At 39.8% G+C, this 23,873-nt stretch overlaps 2 protein-coding genes across 3 annotated transcripts in view; one reads left to right on the forward strand and one right to left on the reverse strand.

Annotated features, from left to right (window-relative positions):
• The window catches only part of CFAP74 (cilia and flagella associated protein 74), a 92,214-nt gene that overhangs the window by 58,074 nt on the left and 10,267 nt on the right, over positions 1-23,873 (reverse strand). The window lies entirely within an intron of this gene.
• Positions 68-22,411, forward strand: GABRD (gamma-aminobutyric acid type A receptor subunit delta). Of its 2 annotated transcripts, none has more exons than XM_040587945.1 (9): positions 68-682; positions 9,969-10,081; positions 10,657-10,724; positions 11,626-11,846; positions 12,661-12,743; positions 15,136-15,273; positions 16,181-16,336; positions 16,937-17,184; positions 18,346-22,411. In XM_040587945.1, exons 1-9 carry the CDS (start codon positions 615-617, stop codon positions 18,643-18,645), a joined length of 1,395 nt encoding a protein of 464 aa, XP_040443879.1. In that variant the 5' UTR covers positions 68-614; the 3' UTR covers positions 18,646-22,411. The 2 variants fall into 2 exon arrangements, with proteins under 2 accessions (XP_040443879.1, XP_040443880.1); XM_040587946.1 differs by having other exon boundaries at positions 16,184-16,336.

Below are 23,873 nucleotides of genomic sequence, written 5' to 3' on the forward strand. Positions count from 1 at the left end.
AGCGTGCCCCCGGCAGGGTCCCCCCCTATTTATACGCCCTCTCCCCCCGGCGCGCTGCTCGGGGCCGGGCTGCAGCTGCGCTCGCCCAGGAGCGGTGCAGCCGGGCTTGGCGGGGGGCGGGCGGGGGCGGCGGCAGCGGCAGCGCTCTCCGGCACACACGGCGCCCGGGGCCCCGCTCGCCCGCCGGTGGACCTGCTCTCCATCCCGCCGGACTGCCCGTGGCCAAACCGCCTTTGCCCTTTTGCGGCATCTCCCTCCTCCTCCTCCTTCTCGCGGCGATGATTCGCACAGGACGCGGCTAGTGCCCCCGGAGCGCTCCGCGGGACTCGGCTGGCCTCTCGGAGGTTATTTTGGGCAAGCAGCCGGGCGGGCTGGGCGAGCGGCGGAGGGCGGCGGGGGAGCGCTGCCGGGGCCACCCGCTGCCCGGCGCGGGTTGCCTGCATGGCTCCCGGGCACTGTAGAGACTGTGGGGGCTGCTGCTGAGCAACAATACAGTGCTTTAAACTCAACTTCTCACAGCAAGCAAGGATGGCAACACTACTGGAGCTCTGGAGCTGCCAAGAGAGCTGGGGAACCTGGGTTCTGTTTGTCACTGTCTAATAAATGGGAGTAAAATGGAATTTCTTACCTGGGTTTTTCCTGCCTTGGTTCTACTGTGCACCCAGCAGCACAGGTGTATCAGGTAAGAAAACCTCTTATCGTTCTTTTTTAGACTGGCCTTTGACAGCTACTCTTTCGGTGCGGCTGGGGTGAGAAACGCCAGCTCTGGGGGGAGCCCCCAGCCTTGCCCAGGGGTGCCCCCATGTCGGGGCTGCCACTGCTTCCAGGGAGTGTTCAGTAGACAAAGGGGTCTTGACGGAAGTTTCCTTAGGAGCAGCAGTTCCTTGGGTTAATCGAGGGGGGTGTTTTTAACGGGGTGCCTGCAGAAGCCTTTTCCCGAGGGCACTTACTTTAAATCGGGGCCAGTCACTTCTTGTGATGGCACCGCACATCCCGGTGGGCTCATCCCCCCAAACAGCTCTGTAGGGTGCCTGTTCCAGCGTGAAACTCCTCCATAAACCCAGCACAGCCAGTGGGGTACTGACTGAGCATCATCGCTTGGGGCCTCCATAGCTGCAATTAAACCCCCCAAAATACAGACGTTCCTTTCTAATGGGTTCATTAAGTTGTCCTGAACTTGAGACAAGAGAGACTAGCAGAAATCTTAGAAAAAACGTTTGAAGAACGCCAACCATTTCTTAAAATAATAAATTGTAAAGATATATGTTTGCAATTCTCAGTCACATTTATTCAGAAGGTGTTAGCTAGGCAACCAGCTACGTTCTCTGTATATTCTCCTACAGATCTGGAGGCTGTATGTGGAGAAAGCTTGCCATGATTATGCAATGAAAAGAGAAGGGGGAGTAAAAAAGAACTTGCTGCATGTAAAAACATGCCTACATCACCCACAGCAGAGATGGCTGTGGTATTAAAGGGGTCTTCCTACTTCTACTCTACAAACATTATTAATAGCTTCAGAGGAGTATAAGAAGCAGTGATAATTATAGTAAGACATAACATTGCTGTTATAGTTTCTGGAATTAATTAGATCTGATTTTTTCACTGGGAAGGAAAAGCATCTTGCATTAGAGGAAGTGTCAAGTCAACTGCTGTTATTCAGGACTGACATACTGATTTATCCTGTGACCTTGAATCTGTTATCCAGGGTCAGATCCTGACACCCTCATGCTCTGAAGCAATCCAGTATTACAGTGAAGGCAGAGAAAACACTGCTTATGACTTAAGGGCATCAAGATCTTGCCTATCATTTCAATGATCCTGTTTCTCTATCTGCACCTGGGCTAGGATTCAGTATTTTGGTTGAAAAGGACTGTTTGAGTATAAAAGAAGAGGGGAAAAAAAATCTAAAGACGAGTCAGCCTTCTCAGCCTCTGTCTTCAAGGTCTGTTCCTAGGCACAGCAACAGCCAGGATACGTGCAACCTATAAATTCTTGGATGCATTATTTTATATCTGGATTAATTACCTAGTTACTTGCCTTTCTTCCTCCAGTTAAACAATAGTGATGAGTTGTTTGTTGGAAATACATATACTCATGGCAGAGAGTATGGCAAGGCAAATCCTAGCTTGTGAAATTCCAACTGTTTGGTTTGTATTACTTTTCCAAATATGTCAAAGTGTAAGACATTCAGTGGTCAAAGAGAGCTGCTCTGTTTAGTACAAATTTTCTGAAGATTCAGGATTTAGTGGGGCTATGGCAGAATTGTTAATCTTGTAAAAAGTGAGTAACCTTGCTTACATGTGTACTTTTGTTGAGTTAAACAGAACTAAACCAAAATTTTATCCTTGCATCAGTAAAATCACTCACACATAGATGACCTATGAAATAATTCCTCCTGCAAGGGCCCAAGAAGCACATTAATGTCCTTATCATTCTTCCTTGGAGCTCTGTAATATGTTATTACATATAATTATTTCTGGTAAAGGATGCTTTTATGAAAAGCCGCATTTTATTAATACTTTGGTTTTATAATAATGGGTAAAACTGCCAATAGGTACATTTTATTGCTCTAATTTTGTTTTCTAAACGTAATGTGGTTCATGGTTATGATGTCAGAGGCCATCCAAACCCACTAAATTCTCTGCTTGCGAGTTCTATGGACTGTATATTGACAGGTGTAAGCAAAAAGATAGTCAAAAAAAGGAAGAATATTTCAGTGAGTTCTGAACTCAGTGGTATGACGTAAGACTTCCCAAAGGCAAAACTACTTATTAAAATAATGTTAAGGTTTGGCAGAGGAGGGAAGTGGGGAATACGTGTAGCCTGCTTCCTCACAGCACTTTTGAATATCCTTCCAGGGTGCTTTAGAGAGCTGTATTTGAAGCAAGTTCTCTGTCATGTGTGCTATTTGGCTGAAGTGAGTGAATCAAATTCAGCCTCAGTCAGCACATCCTTCTCATGACAGTGCTTTTTTCAAATAAACATTTTTAAAAAGTAGTATTTTTTGGTCCCTTTGAGACAGTGACTAGTGGCAGGAAATTGGGCATTTATATGATTGACAGCTGTCTGGGGCAAAGACTGTAGCTTCCACTATTTTATCAGAGTTTGATATGCTGTGGATGCTGCAATAATAAATGTGCCACAGTGAATGAGATCATCTGCTGAAATACACTTAGTGAAATATTTCTTCATTTATGTGGGTAAAGAGCACTATTGATAGGAGTTTTGGGGTGTATGTCTGTACTTTGTAATTCTTTACTGAAGGAGATTCTAATTCTCTCATTAAAAATAGGTGTATCTTTTATATAAGATTCTGTGACGGTTAGATAATTGCATATAATTGTCCTTCTGTTGTGTGTCTCCCTCAGCCTTATACTTCTATTCATGGAAACAGAACAGCTTTAACATGTGAATGTATGCAGGGTGGTCCATTTTCTATAGCTTAAAACTCACAGAGAGGAAATAAGGGCTTTGATGTTCAAAAGGTTGCCATGAATTAAGCCTAATGCTTTTTCAATTACATTTCAAAATAGAAAACACATTTACAGTGAGCTTCACTTAGAGTCAGGAATGGCAGATGGGAAGGATACACATACTGCTCTGGATAATCCTGGAGTTTGACAGAAGCCAGATTGTTCACTGACCTTGTAGGATATTCCTTGTCGTTTTCCGAACAAAAAGTTTTCTTCCGTGGCAGTGACATCTGGGACATTTGCCCCCAAAAGATTATCTCAAAGAAAATGAAATGTATCCATCCCATCCCTCAGCATCAGTCAAACTGGTATTTCCATCTACCAGGTTAAGATTCATATAACAACTATGTCACAGTCCAGCATAAAATCAGGTTAGCGATTTAAAGAAGAAACCGAAGATGCAAAAAGTGATTTTCCACAGCTTACTGCTATACATGCTTGTCAGAAGGTTAGTGCGCTCTCCCTACAAGTGTGACCTAAAGTCAGTATCTCATTGGCCACTGACGTAAAGATGCTGCTGAGCTTTTTGCATTGCTGCTACAGCTTGTGGCACTGCTGTGCCAAAATAATATTGCCAATGTTATCTCTTGTTCAGCTGCTGTAGTGCACACACTCACACAGGACATAAAGACTGTCTCTTTCCTTGGCCTAATTTAAATACCAGATATTTACTAGAAATGTTGATAAATTTCTAGCGAACATTTTCAAGCAGCGTTCTGGAGTATATTGAACGCAGGCTAATACCTCACTTGCCTGACAAGCACTTTAAAGATGTGCTGTCCAAGCTGATTGATCCTTCTCCTCCAGATCACTCCACGTTAGTAGAACGCAACTGTTCTGCAGCAGCTGGGAGAAAGATAGAAAGGATTTGGAGCTATATGTGCTTCGTATTCTACAACTGCTGAAAGAGGTGCATTTCTTTGTTCTGTCATTGGAGATTCATTGCTTGCAGTTGCTTTCCCTAACCCATGTCAAGGACAGTTTTGTTCAGCAAAGAATTGTTCAGCAATCATAGTTTTGGCCAGTTTATCAGTGGTGACTTCCTTTCCCCTTTGTCAAGTGCACAAGAGAACCAACTATTCTTTTCACAGTTTAAACAGCAGTAATCTCTTTTCTGCTGCTCACAACAAGCTCTGTGGAAGTGCTTGCAATGCTTAAACTCCAGGTATGGGCAGATCTAAATATATTCTCCAAAATATAGGCTTGAAATGACACGTGTACAGAGTCAGAGTGTGGATGAAAAAGCATCTTCTTCAGCTTTAGATCTGGGAATGACTTCCAGAGTGATATTAGTACACATGACTATGTTGCCATTCTGTCAGCTAGGCATGCCACTCTGGTCTGGTGCAAAGATAAGATAAGCTTTTTTATGAGCTGTTATGCCCTTTGAATTTTAAAAATCCATCGCTTAATTTTACAAAGTCCTTTTCTCACTAGAACAAGCTTTACAGCAGCTTACATCAGGAAGTGAAGTTGCTGAATCAACTAATAGTAGTTTCCTTTCTTTTTCATCTTTACTGCTTACACTATAAAAAGTTAATCCCTTCCAACGTGTCTTTTCTATGCCGCTCTTCTTTTTTCAGGTACAATAAAAGAATAATATTTTAGGTCATATATAATCCCAACTGCTTATCAAGGATGAGTGAAATTCTCCCACCATTCTTCATGTAACTCTAAAGCACTGGATCTGATGTAGAGAAGTCTAGAGGAATGGCTCAAAGGAGTTACAACAACTGGTCTGTAACGTGCCATGAAAATAAAGGTCTGCTTCGCAAAGTTGTCATTTTTGACTGAGGACTGGTATATTACCTGCTAATATTCACACTTTTATCTTCACCAGATAAAAAAGAAATGAAAATATTATAGGCAGAATAATATTCTTGAGTGTGTTATTTCTCTTCTCCCTCAATCATCTTGAGGGACAAGAGAGGGGAATGGGAGATTTCTACTATGCTGGAGGACCTGGGATGACTTCAGACCTAAAGAGCACATGTCAGATTGACACAAGGGGAATCTGGGCTCATTTACGCCCTGCTGAATTATACACCCAAGCATACAGCCCCTGCTGCATTAGTTCTTTGGTCTGTGTTATTTCCCTTGCTCTGTCAGCCTCCGTGTCAGTCTGGGTAGTTTAAAGGTAAAATATAGGTTCACAGAATGGCTGAGGTTGGCAAGGACCTCTGCTCCAACCCCCTGCTCAAGCAGGGCCACCCAGCACCAGCTGCCCAGGACCACGTTCAGACAGCATTTAAATACCGTCGAGGAGGGAGACCACAACCTCTCGGCCACCTATCCCAGTGCTCAGTCACCCTCCCAGTGGAAGAGTGTTCCCTGATGCTCACGCAGAACCTCCTGTGTTCCTCTGGTCCTGTCACTGGGCACCACTGCAAAGAGCCTGGCTCTGCTGCCAGAATACCCTCCCTGCAGGTATCTGTGTACCCAGACAAGATCCCCCCGAACCTTCTCTCCTCCCTGCTAAACAGCCCAGCTCTCTCAGTTCTTCCTCGTTTTTCCACAGAGATGCTTTAGTCCCTTAATCATCTGCATGAAAAAAAATCTAATATTAGCAAAAGCTTTTGTTAACTCAGCGATAACTGTTTGTAAATGAAACTGTAGGTTATTCTGATTCACGTATTCTCTTTGAAGCTTTTCTGTGAGCACCATGCTAGTGTGTGAGAATGGCAATAACTGAGTAATTTTGTTGCCTATTTCAAAAATTTTTTAAAATAAACCAGTAGTATAAACATCAAAAAAGTAAATCTAGCCATAAAATTATTTCAGCTGTAATACTGTAACACTGTAATAAACCCTCCCACTAGTATTAAGTGCATATAGCTCTACTAACTTCAACACATTTGTTACACTGATGATCTGACCCTAAGGCTTTATTAATAATAGAAACAAGATTCTTTTTAATTGTGTCATGGATGTTTAAGCAAAACTCCCTCTAGATTGTAATCTGCTTAAAACACACAGCAAACTACAGCCCACAGTTTTTAACCCAACTCTCTCGTTATTTTAACTTCCTTTTAGCTCTATGGCTCTCCTTAATGCCATGAAAATAGAATACGACACAGGATAACTGCTGCACACTGTAAATGCTTTTTCAAAAAGATGAGGCTCCTGGCAGTTCTTACAATGACAGTATTTCTTTTATAGCAAGTGGCTGATTGTAAGTCAGTTATCTGGGGATGAGTTCTTGATGCATGCAAGTAGCAATAACTATTGTGAAAGAGGAGCAGCGGAATTTGTTTTTATTATTTTTTCTCGGGTTGGGTACTCATAAATATACATGGTATTCTGGTTTTACAACAACTTGTACCTAGCACTTTCATACTACTGTGTACGTAGGAAGCATAAGCTAGATTCTTCCACCGTCACAGATCAGGCACACAAGATAGGTCCCTACAGTACAGTCACCTTTGGACTTGAGTATAGTTTTCAAAACACTTTGCAGAACTTGGCTGCAGTTTTAGCAACAGGAATCAAAGAGCACCACCTTCTACTGAAAAGGCAAAGAGATTTTAAGCACATACAGTCATTCAAGTGTGTTGTAGTTATTCTCTCTAATCAGGGAAAGACGTAAAGTATCATTCTTTACCTATAAAAGGAGTTCAGGCATTTTGCTGATTACGAATACCATTACCTATCTACGGCTGAGACAAGTTACAATAAAGTAGATTTTTAAACAAAATACTTTCAACACAGTCATGTATTCTCTCATCTGTCCCAGGTCTTAATGTAAAAAAGTATTTGTTTTCTGTATTAGCTGATAGCCTTAGTATTTCCAGAAATAGGGTAGTGAATGTAAAACAAAATAAATGAAAGTGTTTCTGAACTGCAACGTTTGATGGTATGAGAACAAAGCCATACCTTACCATCCGAAAATATAATTTCATTTAAGTAAATACTGACAGTCAGATGATTGAAAGACCAGCACATAGGAAACAGCAGTCTGATAGAAGTGTTTATATAGTTGATGAGGCCCAATAAAGAAGGAAAAAGCTCGGTCAACATCTGTTATAGATCTTCAAAGCTGTTGTCTAAATCAATTACGTTATTCCGATTTAAGTAGCTGAAAACATGGCTCGGAGTCTTCCAAGATCCTTAATCAGAAGAAATACAGGAACCTGAGAAATACCTGAGATAGTAGTTTAAGATGTACATACAGCACTGGGCTCACGGCAAGGAAACATTATAAAGGCAATTTAATATATATCCCCAATTTTAACATTTTGTGGTGAATTAATGAAGTTTCACTTCGGAGCAGTGCTGCTATGATTTAAGGTCACTTAAGCTTTGACAGCTCCACTAATGTGAGTTTTCAGTGTCTCTACTGCTCAGAATTTATATTCCATCATAGTCCCAGAAATCCTTCCTTATATAATTGCCTCCATGCATGTGGGGCAAGAATTTTATGACCAGGTTGATCAAAGATTTTTTTTTCAGTCCCCTGTGTGAAGAAGAGTTGGTTACTGTAGGATACTCTGCTACAGTGCTAGCCATAACGGCATGTGCTGAGCTGAATGCCCAGACTGGCATATTTTGGAGAGAAAAAACATGTGCTTTATGTGGGTCAATGTCACATGAACACTCTAAGAAAAGTTACGTAAGTACTAAGGCAGAATATGTTTATGGTATATCACTCTGCAGCCTTTCATCGATGTTTAACTAGTTTCTCTTCTGTTACTAGTGATATATATCTCTCAAATGCCATATTTATTGCTGGACTCGGTGGAAGATGCTAAAATAGTGCTCAGACAGTTTCGATATAGTACTTGCATTTAGATCCAGGCCCTTTCAAACCACTGGCAACTTGTCTCTTAGCAAATAGTTGTGGTAGACATTGTCACAGTCCTTCATTTATCTATTCCTGTCGTGTCACTCACAATGCTGGCAAAAGGAATTATGTGAACAGGCACAGATCTTCTTCAAATGAAGCCTGCCAGCTCAGTTTAAACAGTTATGAAGATAATATAAGCTTGCCTTTGTTTAGAAAAGATTATGGAATATCCACATAATTGCTTGTACCAGGAAGGTTGAAGGGCTGTCATCTGCCAGGTGGTGGAAAATGGCAACAAGAAACTGCTAATGTCTTCAGGGAGCATCACTGGATCAGAAAGAAGCATATGCCTAGCACCTGAGAGATGGAGCCTTATTCCTGGGAGGGGGGCTGTGGTGTGCTGCACAAATCCAACAGCCACACGTTACCTCCCAAACAAAACCTACCGCCTGTTTGCTGGCTCACTCAGGTCCAAGAGTGACTACAAAAGGACGCGTGCATTACGGCATCCCACACTCCTAACCTGAGGACAGATGGCCAAACACCCCCACTGCCTGATGCTGGCAAGCACAAAACAGCACAAGCAGGTGAGCTGGGGCCCTCCCAGCATGATGGAACCATCCATAGATGCCCAAAACTCTGGGGCACCTGTGGGAAGGTGGAGTGGGACTGCGACATTTCAGTGCTATGGATACCTCACTCAGTGCTCAAGACCACGGACAGGAATGGCCCCAAATCCAGACCCATAGTCAGGACTTGCCCCTGCATTCCTAGGACCCATGGAGCACACCTCAGGTCCCAGGACAACGGCCAAAGCCTTCAGGCTCACCACTATGGGCAGCTCCTCACACTGCAGAGCCATGAGCCCCTCTTGAGGTCTCGGGAGGCTCCTGAGTCCCCTGGACCACAGGCAGCCACCTCTTTGGCTCAGAATGCAGGGGAACCCCTGGGACTTTGGGGACCTGTGGACAGCACCTCCTGAGCTCCCACCACTGCTGCTGCACCCCGCGTTCGGGTCCAACCGTGGGCAGCTCTGCGCTGGCTCGGGCACATGCCCCTCAGTGCTCCTGTGCTTTCAGCTGGTCACTTTTTAAGCGAGATCTCCTTTTTGACCCTATCTTTGCAGTTTTCATGTATTTATACACCTTCTGTTAGCATTGCTTTTCACATTTCCAAGGCTCAATGGTACTTTTCACGGTATTGAAGATGTTAAATTCAAATTCCAGCTGTATAATTTTTACTGTTTTCCCATCAGATTTGACAATGTACCAGCCTTCTTGATCTCAGCTGTTCCATAGTGGTACTAGGAGCCGTCACAGCTGCTGTGTCCTGCTACCCAGATAGCTGCATTTCAGCATCCACAGCTGCATTTTATGCAGTATACAAAGTATCCTGGTTTCTCTCATGCTTTCTTCATATTTCTTAGTCTTTTTTTTGCTACTTCTTTTTTTAAAAGAAAAAACCTTAAAGAAGTACACACTTGTATTTTAGGAAGAGAGCATAGTCTTGCCTGAAATATGTTTTGATTTAAACAGCAATATCTGAAATGGTTTTCCTATCTATATACGGTATTTTTTCACTAAATTACCAATAACTGATTATATTGTAGGTGGTCTCTGGTGTAAAAGAAGTCAATACATCTTCTGTTTTCTGTTATTCTTCTGTTTGTAAACATGGCCAAGTTTTAAAAGATACTTGTTCTCTTCACCTAGAGCTATGAGTGACATCGGAGATTACATAGGTTCCAACATCGAAATATCCTGGTTACCCAACCTGGATGATTTGATGAAAGGGTATGCACGTAATTTCAGGCCTGGGATTGGAGGTGAGACTTTCAGAATAATGTCTCTTTTGTTTCTTACAGTCCCTCTACCCTCTGATGTTTATGTGAACTTCATCCTCTACAGGATTAAAAGGTTGCGATTATCTATTACTTGGATACTTGAAATAATATGAATCAAAAATTTGCTTGAATTTGAAAAAAGACAGACTGTACAACAGAATTTGCAATGCAGTTTTCGTGCTTATACAGTTCTTAAATCACTGATACCTAAATTGAAGGAATGTTGGATTACATTAAATGGCAATAATTTCTCTTTGCTTGAAGTCATGCTGTCTCAAATTAGATCATGTGGTTTCCAGAAAGTATTCCATAATTTTCAGTAGCCGTGATTAGATCTCATGTCCTTTATAGTGAAGCGAGGTGTTCTGTTGGAAATTGAGGATGCAATCTGTAAAAGACTTAAATCTTTTGCTTTAAGGTAGATGGAAAGCATACTTTATCATGGGAAACACTTTCAAGAATTCGCTCTGTATGAAAGAATTAACAGACTTGGGTCATCTATATTTTTATAGGTACTATGATGATGTAAATTACCCCATTCAAACATTTTTCCTCAGGTCCTCCTGTTAATGTTGCTCTCGCAATTGAAGTAGCCAGCATTGACCACATCTCAGAAGTGAACATGGTACGTTATCAGTTACACCTACCAAGTTGTGAATGTATGTACTGCAATGACAGGAAGTGTAGAAAACTAATTCAATAGAGAGATAGTTGATCCCCAGCATGTTCGGAGTGAAGAAATTGCCACAAGAAGAGACTGAAAAGAACAAACACTGTATTTTAAGACATGGGCAGAGTCTATTCTGACAGACACTGGCAATTACAAGAATCCGGACATGTGTAAGTCACTAAGATTTCTTAGTACAGTTAGCAAAATTGGATCTGTGCAGTGCTTACTAACAAAAAGCCTCATTTTAAACATGAACACCAACTTCAAATTCCCTTTCACCACAGATACTTCCAAAAAGAAGCGAAGGGAATGATTGTTGTGAAGTGCTCCTCACTTTTGAGTAAACACTTTCGCATAAAGCCGTGGAGTATTAACAACTTACAAATCACATAAACATGCGTAGGCATGGATTAACTGCATCTCTGAAACACAATAGATTTAATTTCAAAACATAAACTTTAGCTTTCTCTCTATCCTTTCCTTTCATGACAGTGAGTAAATTCACTCATTTTTTTAGTTTTGCTTTAAAAAAAACCCTTCCAAACCAAAAGCTGTACTCGTGGAGCTATATAAACTGATTTTCTTCATTAAGACATGTGCAACTCTTGCAACATGTTATGCACAACACTGGCATTGAATCACTTTTTGATATCTTGGTTTTATCCATGGTAGAAACATATGACAGAAATCAAAATGCTTGGGCAGCTCTATGGTTGACTGAATATAAAAATACTTATTTGCACTGGAAGCAGTTAATATGTTTCTAGGCTAATACAATGATTTCTGACCAACTCCCAAGACATGATTGTTGTATTTGTTTAGCATCACTTTTTAATTGGGATTTCTCTTGTCATAGGAATACACCATGACAGTATTTTTGCACCAGAGCTGGCGAGATGACCGTCTGTCTTACAACCACACCAATGAAACTTTGGGCTTAGACAGCCGGTTTGTGGACAAGCTCTGGTTGCCAGATACTTTCATAGTAAATGCCAAGTCTGCTTGGTTCCATGATGTGACTGTGGAAAACAAACTTATCAGGCTGCAGCCAGATGGAGTCATTTTATACAGCATCAGGTGAGTGAAAAAGAGTGCAAGTGTAATCTATTATGTATTAACTTTTTGAACACACTATAAAGGAATCACTCAGTTTTCCTAGGGTGACTTCCTAAAATAATTATTCATTTAAAATGGAAGAAAGTAGTAGTGACTCCTATTAGAGATCCCTTTGCTTCACAAAGATTGCACTGCCAGGAAGGTATCTTTGGAAACATTAATGCATTTTCCACTGCATAACCACTGATCACTTTCAGAATGTGGAGATAAGTATCTTACAACTATTCGGTCACCAGGCGAGGAGATGCTGAATACAGAGTAAAGATCCTGTTCTCTACTCTCTCACTATTTTCCAAGGGAACTATAAGCCTGATTTATCCTCAACTTCCCCATCTTTCAAACAGAGAAAGTAGTATTTCCTCCCTTTGGAAGAGTGTTCTTGTTAGAACTCAGTAACTACATTTACAGTTAATTGTGTAATGTTTGAAAAAATAACAAGTGTGTATCTTTGAAATTATAAGTCCAAAGTCACCCTTAAGGTACCAGTAGTGATCTTGGGGACAGTGGAAGGAAGTGGATTTGACTCAGAAAAGTCCTTTTTATCATCAGAAGTAGCTGAAGCCTCCTCTGACATTAGACAAGTCATTTGTTCTTTCTCCGATTTCCCCCCACCTTTGGGTTTCCCACAGACTTAGTAAAGGCAAAAGCCATGAGGATTTTGAAAACGTTTCCTGTGTTAGTATTAAGGTTTCAAAGTCTTTGATTTAGTCTTTCACGTTCTGAGGAAAAGGCTCAATCAGAATGTAACTAACTGGTGTTCACTTGCTTGGAACAGGATTACCTCAACAGTGGCCTGTGACATGGACCTTTCCAAGTATCCCATGGATGAGCAAGAATGCATGTTGGATTTGGAGAGCTGTAAGGGCTGAGTACAGTGTTTCATATAACCTATATTTTGTTTAAAGCCTGCACATATGGTATTTAGCTTGCTGAAGTTTGCTGGGGTGCTTCTGCTTTAGTCAATGAAATGTAAGTGGTGCCTTAGGAATTAGAAATAAAGGCTGCAAACATGAACCTCTTAATTCTCTGTGTTGGACACTAGGCTAGGGACTTTTCAATAGCAGTTCAGCTGTGATCCAATTCAAAACTATAGATTTAATTTAGTGAAGATGAACAACCTATAGCCTTGCTGACAAATGTCTGGAACTTTGTGCCTGACATAAAACTAGTGCAATTGGGACAGTCACTAGCATTACTGAGGTTTGCATCAAATCCAGTGAGAACTAGTAGAGAAGCCCACAGGCAAAATCTGATGTGCTATTTTTTCTTCATGAGAAAACAGGAAAAAGAAAGAACTCCCTGCTTTTAATGAATGTCATTGTGACTAACACTTACATAGCTGTTTAACTTGCCTAGGCATTCCTGTACCTGTTACACAGAAATCAATCAGAATACTGCATGGATGGGCTTAAATTAATTTGTACTCACAAAGGAGGGTGAAGAATAAGTTTGTATTTTGTCCAACCTGTATTTTACGTACAATCAGCATGTAATTCCCATGAGACTTAATACTTTTGAATGAAATTCACCACTGACACAAGCAGGGGCCACCCCATCAATGGCAATGAATCCGGCCTTTTGTGGGTTTTATGTCAAGGAGTTGACAGGTCCCGAGGGTTCCAGAGTTTTGTGAATAGCAGCTTCTGAACAGATCCCTGGCCTATTGATGCAAGTTTATATATATATATATATATATATATATATATATATATATATATGTATCTTTTTAGCACTGACTTTGTTTTATAGGCAATTAACCACAATACCATTTTATCTTGTCAAAAATAGCAGTCTACAGTTTTACTTATGTTATCAACAAATGCAGAGGCAGCAGACAGTGAACCAGCAATCGGTTCTCTCTCCCAGCAAGTTCTCTAGGGAATTTTGGTGGTGGTTGAATTTTTTAATTGAATTTGACAGGTTTGATTTCAGTGAAACAAACATGCAGAAATAAAGCTCATTAAACAAGTGAATGATTTAGTAGTAAGCTGTCCATTAACAGCAAAACTAGCAAAGATCGATTTCCTATGGATTTGCATATTACATACATTTCTTCATACGTGTTTCCCCCCTTCTCTTATGTCCCTGGTGCCCTGCACCTCTCCTAGGTGTTACCTTCCAGCTGGCACCCGTGCCAAACTGCAGTCTGATTTTATACTGCATGCCAAACTGCAGTCTGATTTTTAATAGGCCGATGTACACGTGATTATCGAGCTAGCTGGTGCATGTCAGAATGGACATGGGTCTGGGTTATACAGCTGTTCTCTAATCGCATGCACAAGTTTGATTTTCTGTTCTCTACACATCATGCCATACAAAACTTCCAAGAATCTAGAATTTCAAGAACCAGGAAATCAAGAATTTGGAACCTTTACCTTTTTGTCATTTTGGTCTGAAAATACTAAAGAGGTTCAAAAGCTGTTAGGAGGAGAACTGAGAGAAAAACAATGCATAAGCAGTTTGCATAGATCTTGTTTTCTTATTGAACTGCTTTAAGCCTGGGGGGTGGGGGGGTGGGGGTGGTGCTGACAGTTGTTTCCATGAGTGGGGATTCATATGAACAATTCAGCAGCATACTTTACTTTCATGCAGTGTCCATTTGAAAAAGCCCTGTAGGGCTTGGAAGGGGAGAGACAGAGCCAACTGGACACATTTTTTGAGGACACCAGGAGAATCCCTGACAAGGAAACCTGTTTCCTTGACGCTGCCTGACTGGTACAGAGTACCTATCTCATAAAAATCAATGTGCGAACTTGGCAATAGACTTGCAGTCCAGAATTACTCTCTGATCTCTTTTCACTAGGATCGGCATAGACAGATTAGGTGTGGTAATTATTTTCTTTTACCAGCAGAAATTTCTGTGACTCTTGAGATCCAAGCACAGTGCAGGGGTAAGTAGGCTAGTTAGAGTGCTACAGTAACTGTTACTTTTCAGTATGCAAATGAGCTTTTTAAGAGATAATCTGAATATTTCTCATGACACTGAAGTGCATTGTGCCATACCACATATCACATATTGCCAGTCAGTGTGAATTGGCTTAGATTATTCTCCCTGCAGGAAAGCTACCCCAATGTGACACTGGCAACGCTGATGTTGCCAGGACAATGAATTATCCAGACTGAGTGACAGCATGTTTGCAATGGGACTGATCACAACTAGCGTAGCAGAGGAATTAGAGGAATTCCACTGTTGAGTCCCCCAAGTTGTTTCTTCCTCAAACTTTGTGCTTATTCAGCTTTCTTTTGGCAGATGGCTACTCTTCAGAGGACATTGTCTACCACTGGTCAGAAAACCAGGAGGAGATCCACGGGCTAGATAAGCTGCAGCTTGCTCAATTCACGATTACCAACTACCGCTTCACAACAGAAATTATGAACTTCAAATCTGGTAACAGGATCTCTCTTCAATTCAGGGACAGTATCTGACTTTTCCTTGCATAGGGAAACCTCCTATATCTATAATAGAAAATCCTTCTTCTTAAGTAATTTAAGAACCTGTCAGGTTTCTGATAAGAGCTTTCTTAAGCTTACACTTGTAAAAAATGCCAGCCTTCGCTGAGCCTTCAGGTAGCCACTGTAGCATATTATGCCCTTTAGCTTGGTATGCTTGACAAAATACTGCGTGGAATAGCCAGACAGCACCTGATAAAAAACATTTGAGGTATAGCTCACATTTCTTGACCTAATTTGCAACTAAATTTGCAGCTAAAGAAAAATTTCCATTGACCCTGATGTTATGTGGCTTATGACGTACAGTCAGACCATTCTAATTCTATCCAGTAGAAGTCAGTGGTGTATATGCATAGCATTGGGTTTATTGCAATGTTTGTAAAAGACTGGAGTAATTTCTTTCCTGCTGATTTTTCATCCTCTTTCATGTATTCAGATTCTCATTTATGCTGCACATCTCCTCTAAGCTCTTTTTTGAGTTTGAAATTAACTTGGCCTTTTAAAAAATCTAAATTTAGTATCTGGAGGACTTTCTACAGCAGATGATAAGACAGTACACATTTTGAAGCAATACTGTTATTTGAGAAGACTCATGATTTTATTTTCAGATCTGGCATTGATATGACCTGAGACAAATAATTTGACCTATTCTTAGCTGATGAGAACTGTGGTATTTGTGCAGGGTTTATGAAGACTAATTGAACATTCAAAAAAGCTTTTTGTGATCTTGTCTGAAATATGTTTAAGAATGTCGATCTGTGTCATTATATGAAATGTTATTTTGAATATCAGTTTAACTGCAATTCTCACAGTCAGAGTCCTTCTCTGTCTGCTCTTTTTTCCAGCAGGTCAGTTTCCCAGGCTCAGTCTCCACTTCCATCTTCGACGAAATCGGGGAGTTTACATCATTCAGTCTTATGTTCCTTCTATCTTACTAGTGGCCATGTCGTGGGTATCCTTCTGGATCAGTCAGTCAGCTGTGCCTGCCAGAGTGTCATTAGGTAAAACAGATAGTTAGGGGAACTAACAGGGGAGGGGTATGCTGATGCTGTAATTATGCTCTCTAATAATTCTCATTTTCTGTGAAGGTGCACTTATGAATATACTATGTTTACATCTGCAGAAGGGATGATCCTTTAAAAGATTTCCCTCATGTTTTAATTTCTGTCATGCTATCAGAGCAGCTGCCTCAGTAAAGAAGAGAAAATAACCAGGGTTAAAAGCAACAGTGAATATGAGGCAGATGTATGAAAGAATTGATTTGAAGGAACTGGGACAGTGACAAAAAAATGTTCCTAGAGCTTGTGGATCTGCTTGCCTGAGTAAGGGTTGCAAGTCTAGATGCCAACGTTTTTGAGAGTTAAGTATTCTGGTTTTGTCTGTGCTGATCTAGAACAGAACCAAGGATAACATGTTCAAAGCTTCCTCAGTCATTCATACAAATGCACAGTTTTTTACAAGCTCTCCTGTTCTGAAAATCAGAAGGCATAAAATTAGGAGGCTTCTACTGTGAAAATATTCCTCAGCTTCAGCTTAGTAAGTACACTTATTATGGTGTATACTGTGAAACCTAAAGTAAAATTTCTCATGCTACACTGCAGGTATAACTACCGTTCTTACTATGACTACACTGATGGTCAGCGCCCGATCTTCGCTTCCACGAGCATCTGCCATCAAGGCGCTTGATGTTTACTTCTGGATTTGCTATGTGTTTGTCTTTGCTGCACTGGTAGAATATGCATTTGCACATTTCAATGCTGACTACATGAAAAAGCAGAAGAACAAGATAAAGGCGAGAAGGCAGAGTGGAGAGGTCAGTAAGATAAAGGCGAGAAGGCAGAGCGGAGAGGTCAGTAAGCGTAATACTGTGAATAACTTTGCAAAAGCAATCACCCTGCATCATGATCTTTTTCTCCTATGGAAGAAAATTCTTCTACTTCTTTTGAAAGAAAAAATTATCCTGATTCATTCGTCACATTAATATGACAAGCAACCAAATGCAACTGCTAATTTGCCTTTGAGCATGGTTAGCACTAAAGACAACATATTCTTACATGGTTTGCTGCTGTATTTAAGATAGGAAATGCAGAAAAAGAGAGAATGAATAAGAAGAGAGGCAAAGCATGTCTTGAGCCAAATTTGTACATCTTACACTTTGAGAGTATATTTAGACCCTTTGATATTTGTCCAGTCCTCAGTGTAAGATACAGTAACTTTGAGTTGCTCCTGTAGGGTCAGGGCAAACTCATTACAACAGTATTACAGGAGATGGGGGAGAAAGGCCTTTTTTTAGGAGGTGTTCCTCAGTAGCTAGTTCTGCTAAGACTCTTAGCTCTGCTACAGCCTAATAAAATGCTGTCAGCAAACCGAAAATAAGGCCTGTAGTCTTCAGTGTTGTCCTCTGGAGACCACATTTTTATGCCCAAGCTGCCTATGGTAAATACAGATATAATTAGCCTGGTTACATAGATAGGAAGCCCAGTGAAAACAAAGGAGTACGTAGGTGAATTTTCTTCCATGAACTCCAGATGCACTTTACTGCTTTCTTCATGTACATACATGTGTGTTAGTGATGGAGCACGGTGAATTCATTAAGGTTTTATTAAGCCATAGCGAATATGACTGATCCATGTTCATTTTCTGTCCCACCTCCACATTCTCTCAGCTTTGACAAGAGCCTGAGAACTGCCTATTGGCCACACAATGTGATAACTGTCTCCTTCATATATTTTTTTATATATCTATATATAAAATATATATGTATTATAGCCAGTCAATTATCTTCAGTCAGGAGGGCCTAAGCATGCTGTCTCAATGGTGCTTCAGTAATTCAGAGCATGTAAAATTATAACCAGAATTTAGATGTGATAAGCAAGTAATAAGTACCATTCAGCATTTATGAGTCTCACAGGTATTTCTTCATGTCAGTATCATGGTCAGGCTAGCTTGGATGAAGTACATACCTATGCCCTAGAAATTGCTCTTATAGGCTCTCCTCTTTCCTTTGCAGATAAATGTGAAGAATGCCATCGTTTTGTTTTCCCTTTCCATAGCTGGTGTGAACCAGGAACTGGCCATTTCCAATAGGCAGCACCGAATTCCCAGAAGCCTGCCTGGATCATATGGCACAATAGAAATAGAAACTGGAGAGACAAAACAGCAGCACATAATGAAACTGGATAAAAAGAGTGGTCTGAAGTCCCTCTTTAAGCCCATTGATGCTGATACCATTGATATATATGCCAGAGCCGTGTTCCCAGCAGCATTTGCAGCAGTCAATGTTATATACTGGGTTGCGTACACGATGTGAAAAAAAAAAAAAAGAAAGAAAATTTATGTGGAGAGCTACAAAATGAACAATAGCTTTGGACTAAAAAGCCCTTGCTGTAACTGTATTGATCCATGTCTTCTCGAAATATTTTCCAACAAGCTTGAGACACTTCTAAAGTCAAGAGAGTCCTGCTACCAATTCCTACTAAAAGCAGCAATTTATTACCGGTCTGATTTGATACAATAATAGCTGTACTCTGCCAAACAATCCCAGCTCCTTATTTCCTGTATTACCATAAGACAGTTTTACATATGTACATACTGCAGCAAAAGTTTAAATCTTAAATTACCATGTTTTTCCTTCACTTTAAAGGTTGATCAGTAATGAAGATTTGGCTTCTCACACTCAGATCATTTCTTTTTTTGTAATGGAAGAGCTAATTCCTTACTTCCACATGACTGATTTTCTGCATCTGGCCTTCTGTGGGATGGTCTAGGTTTAACAGGAGTGCTGAAGTTGGAGTTTTTAATCATAAAAATCTCATGAACAAAGTAAAAGAGAATAGAGGGGAGTGGAGACTTTTTCTTAAATTATTTGTCTTGGATAAATTATTGAAAACATTTCAATGCTCTTAGTCACAGCATGAAATAAAATATACTACGTAAAATTCTACTGAATTGTTAATAATGACTATATTACATTTCAGATCTAAGCTAATGAAAGTTTAAACACTTAAACACAGTAATGTTTATTAGTTTAATAGGCCCCAAAATAGATGAAATTATTTAGAAACACATGGAAAGCTCAGGCTTCCGATGTTGGATTGGGAAAAAATTTAAAGGTGCTTGATAATGAAATAACTCAGATTCCATTTTCAGGAAAGACTTTAGAATTCATTCTGTTAATTTTTAGTGAATGTCTACCATGTGTGCCTCTGAAAATATCCTTTTTGCATCTGTCCCTAAATAGCCGAGTGAAGTAAAAAAAATGTCATAACTGGCTTTAAGTTACTTGGTTGCTTTGGATATTCTTGCCATTTTTATTCAGAGGCTGATCTAATATGTTAGGTCTCTTCACTTCCATTATTTGAAATTTGTGGGTATTTGCTGCCTAATTCAGGACTAGATTCTCTCACCCAACTCATGCAAAATAACACTTTGTTCTGTAAATAATTCCAGTGAGCTCAGCAAATGAATTCACAACACTATTCACAACAAACATAAGTTTCACAATTAATCTTTAAAAAAGTCCACAGTAAATATATTGGGGTATGGATTAAAACAACTGAAATACTGTTAGTATAGGAAACCAATGTCAGGCACTTCAAAAGGGAAGTTGTTTTTTGAGGATTTTGTTGCCTTGAGAGTGAGAGGTGGTTTTAAATATAGAGGCTGACATAAAAGAAAATATGAAATGAGAGAGGGAGGGAAAGACTAAAGCAAAGAAAGTGGTTGAAAGGTATGATGGAAGGGAGCATGGGGAGGTGCAAGGTTGAACAAGCTAAAAACTGTATGTAAGAGAAGAGCTGCACTGGGATTTGAAGATGGGGATCTCGAACATAGTGGCTAATGATTAACAGTTGAATTGCAATAAGGATGAAACAAGCATCTGATCACAGTGGAGTGTGGGCACATTCCTCCTGCCTTACTTCTCTGTGACATATGGTTTGATTTCATATGACCAGCACTGAAAGATAGAGCATTTTAACACAGATTCATAACTTAAAATTTGTTCAGTATCATTGAAGTAAGAGAATGCTTTGAAGAAAAAATAATGATGCTGAACTGAGCTATAACAGAAAATAAGCTCCCATGGTATTTCAGACTTAGGTTCACCTCAATCTTTAGCTTCTGTTATAACAGAAAAACTATCTGCCGAGAGTGTGCTTGAAAGCACAAACTAACATCAAACTGTAATTGTTCCACAACGTTCTCACCAGTCTAGCCCTGGACTGAGACACCCAGATTTTGCTCCAAGATCTTGCCACTGACTTTGGGGAATCTCAGTTAATTCATTTCACTGCATCATCTGCAAAATTGATACAATGATACTGATTTCTTTCCTATATCTTTGAGTTTTACAGAAGAAAAACCCTTCAGGAGAGACAGAAACTCTTACCCTCCAACTAGGTAAGTGTATCCAACTAGTACTTATGATGCTATTTGCCATAGTTTCTGAATTAAAGCAAAATATTAATTTAATTCACCTCATCCAGAAAGCTCATGAAATTCCGCATCTCCTTCCATATTACGCAGGTAATCAGGCTTCTTTTTCCTCCTGCTTCTCCTTCTCCTATTATATTTTTCTTGTGTTTGTTCCTGATGTTGATGAAATTCTACATTACAGAAATACACAATTTTTTCCTAAGTGTGTTTTTGGTCATAATCACTTTCTCCCCAAGGAAGTTCAACCTCTCCTGCTCTCTTCTGAATCATTCTTGCTGTTTTATATAATGATTAAGTGCAGAGTGGAATAAAACGAGCACAAGCATGACTTTACAATGTGTTTTCCTTACTACGTTGTTGCTTTTTCCATGGTCCTGGGTCAGGTCCTTGATGTATCTTAAGTTCCCTTTCTACCTCTCCTTTCAGCTTAAACCCAAACTTTTTTCAGTTTACAGCTGACCTGATTCTTGTCTAGCCTTGGAAGCCTCAGAAGTTTAAATTTAACTCTTGGATGATGCACTTCTATAGGCAAGGTGAGATTGTAGCAAGTCTGAAATACTCTGCTCAGCACTTTGAACAGTATCACCACAACAATATTACACCCTTTAGAAAGGCCATAGTGCCTTATTCTTTTCTGTTACATTTACATAAATCAGAAATAATCTTCAGTTTAAAATCAGTAGATTAACTACTGCTGCAGAAAGTAGAATCTAACTTTTTTGTATCCAGCTTGTTTCTTTAGCTATTAGTTTATTACATTGCCTGTCAGGGTCAGTATCTACTACTGATAGTATCTACTACTTCAGTATCTACTGAAATTATTGACTAAATTCAGCTGAAGAAATACTCGCAGCAAGTTCCTATGGAGTGTAAATCATAAGAAAATAATTCATGATTTCGGAATTAAAGTTGTTAAAGAGCAGAGAACAAAGCATTGACCCAGTCCCACTAGTGTGCACTGGCTGGTTATTTGGAGTACTTAGCAAGAAGGAGGAAGCAAATATTATGAAGGCAATGTCTAATCTAATTATTTCAGCAGTAATAGTTTGTAATTGTGCACCTGACATAACTCCTTACATTGAAGCCAACTGAGTAATCACATGGGGTTATTGGACAAAATTAGTTGCTTCTCCATCTGGGAGACAGTCATGGGCTGTGTGCCCTGCTGACTTCTTCAAAAGGTTTATTCAGTGAATTTGTTCTCTAGTTTGACTGCTGATCTTCAAGGTGCACAGCTTAGTTGTGACTAATCAAAGCAAAGGTGATAGAAATCTTTTCCTCACAAAAATACCCCAGCCAGAATGCTAGACTATCACAGTGTTGGAGACAGAAGCATAAATAAAGGGGAAAACATTGCAGGCACTCAGAAATGTGCACTGTGAGCATACATATGGCAATTGTGTCCATTTCAGGAACAAGGTGACTCAGAGGGGAGAACAGGTGTTTCAGCTACTGTTACTGCACTTGCATGAGTAGCACAAGACAAAACACCTCCATCATCAAGAGTGGGATTTTCTTAAATCTGTTTCCAGAGCCAGAAATAGAAAAGTCAGATGCCATTCAAACTCTTTCAAGGAGAAACTTCAGTACAAGAGTATGGTGTAATGATTGGAGTTTTGCATAAATTTGAATCTTCTGTATTTTTGCGTGTGCTTTATTTGTATTTTTTTATTATTTGAAATCATCATACTTAAAAATCATCAAACATTAATATGCTAGGCATATTAACACCTAAAGACAATGACCTATTCAACTCTAATTTCATTATGCCCTTAATAAACAGAATTTGATGTCAGTTGAATGCTGACTTTGGATGGGTTCTACTAGTGCCAAGGAGGGGGGGGAGAAAAAAAGTGTGTGACAGATAAGAAGGCACTTTTTCTGTGCTGTACCTGAAAGCATTTGTATTCCTTCCAGCAATTTAGAATACTGCTCTATGGACTGGCGTGTCTGTGAGAAAGAGTGGGATATGTGTTAATGTAATCATTCTAAATGTGAAGTGTTAATAAAATGTAGATATACAGAAACTGGAGCTTCTATAAACAGACAAAATAGACATTCCAACTATTGAACTGGAAGATAAAATGCATTAGAAGGAAAATCAAAATAACCTCAGAGATTTCATCCCATAATGAAATCCTGCCTATTCAGTGCCCAGGGGCTTGTAAAACTCTACTTTGGCCTTGACAACAGAAGAGAAAGTACCATTCTGTACTCATGAGTGCTTTCTGTGGGGCACTTATGCAGACGACTTTATTTATGTTAAAAAATTGCTGTTGCTGCCTCAAGAGATTGAGAAGGATCAGAAGGCACAAGATGAAGAAGAGCAAGATACCGCATGATTTGTCTGGAAGTAATGCTGGCAGTGACAGCAGTATTAAGAGGTTAATATACAGAAATGACTGTCCTCCTTCTGGGTAAAAATGAAAGCATTTATCCAAGTTATAGTAAAAGCTCTCGCATCAGCTCTTAACTGGTTTTCTAATCCAATAGATAATGTAGCGAAACCAATTTAACTCAATGAGGCTTCTACTGTTGGTACAACAAAACACTTAATATGATTGCTCTGATTTTAAATACTCAGTGTCATTAACCTAAGAAAGCACTTCACATCAGGAGGAAAACAGCACCCCTGCATATTTGTCTGTGAAGCAGAATAGGTAACAAAAAAACTTATTGACAGCATCTGAAAATATTTTAATTAAAAAAAAAAATCTGAAGCAACTCCCTCATGCCCTCTTTATTACAGCAGCTTAAAACACTTGCAATGGTTGAAAGCTGTTTGATGTTATAATAACGCTGTGTGCAATATATGTTACAAACACAGATAGCTAACTCCTCTTAATGAAAACTGAACAAAAAATAGGCAATAAACATGTCTTATTTGGATGGATTTGCTGAAAATGAGAAAGATGGTACTTCTGCCTTTATAGCTTGTGTCTTAAATGAAATGAATTTGAGGATCTAAGCCCATCATTACATAATGCATTAGGGATCTGTTCTCTCCTTATACCAGCTTTATGTCGTGGCTATTCCTTTTACTAAGTCCTGCACAGTAAAACAAATTTGAGAAGACAGTTAATTCCAGGCTGTCAGAAAATA

This window comes from Falco naumanni, chromosome 3 (genome assembly GCF_017639655.2).
Source record: "Falco naumanni isolate bFalNau1 chromosome 3, bFalNau1.pat, whole genome shotgun sequence".
NCBI lineage: Eukaryota > Metazoa > Chordata > Aves > Falconiformes > Falconidae > Falco > Falco naumanni.

Bases quoted from the DNA above. Each gene is read 5' to 3' on its own strand.
- GABRD (XM_040587945.1), top strand. From the start codon at position 615: ATGGAATTTCTTACCTGGGTTTTTCCTGCCTTGGTTCTACTGTGCACC. The intron at 10,082-10,656 runs GTGAGACTTTCA...ATTTTTCCTCAG, and splicing joins TTTCAGGCCTGGGATTGGAG to GTCCTCCTGTTAATGTTGCT. The intron at 17,185-18,345 runs GTCAGTAAGCGT...TTTCCTTTGCAG, and splicing joins CGAGAAGGCAGAGCGGAGAG to ATAAATGTGAAGAATGCCAT.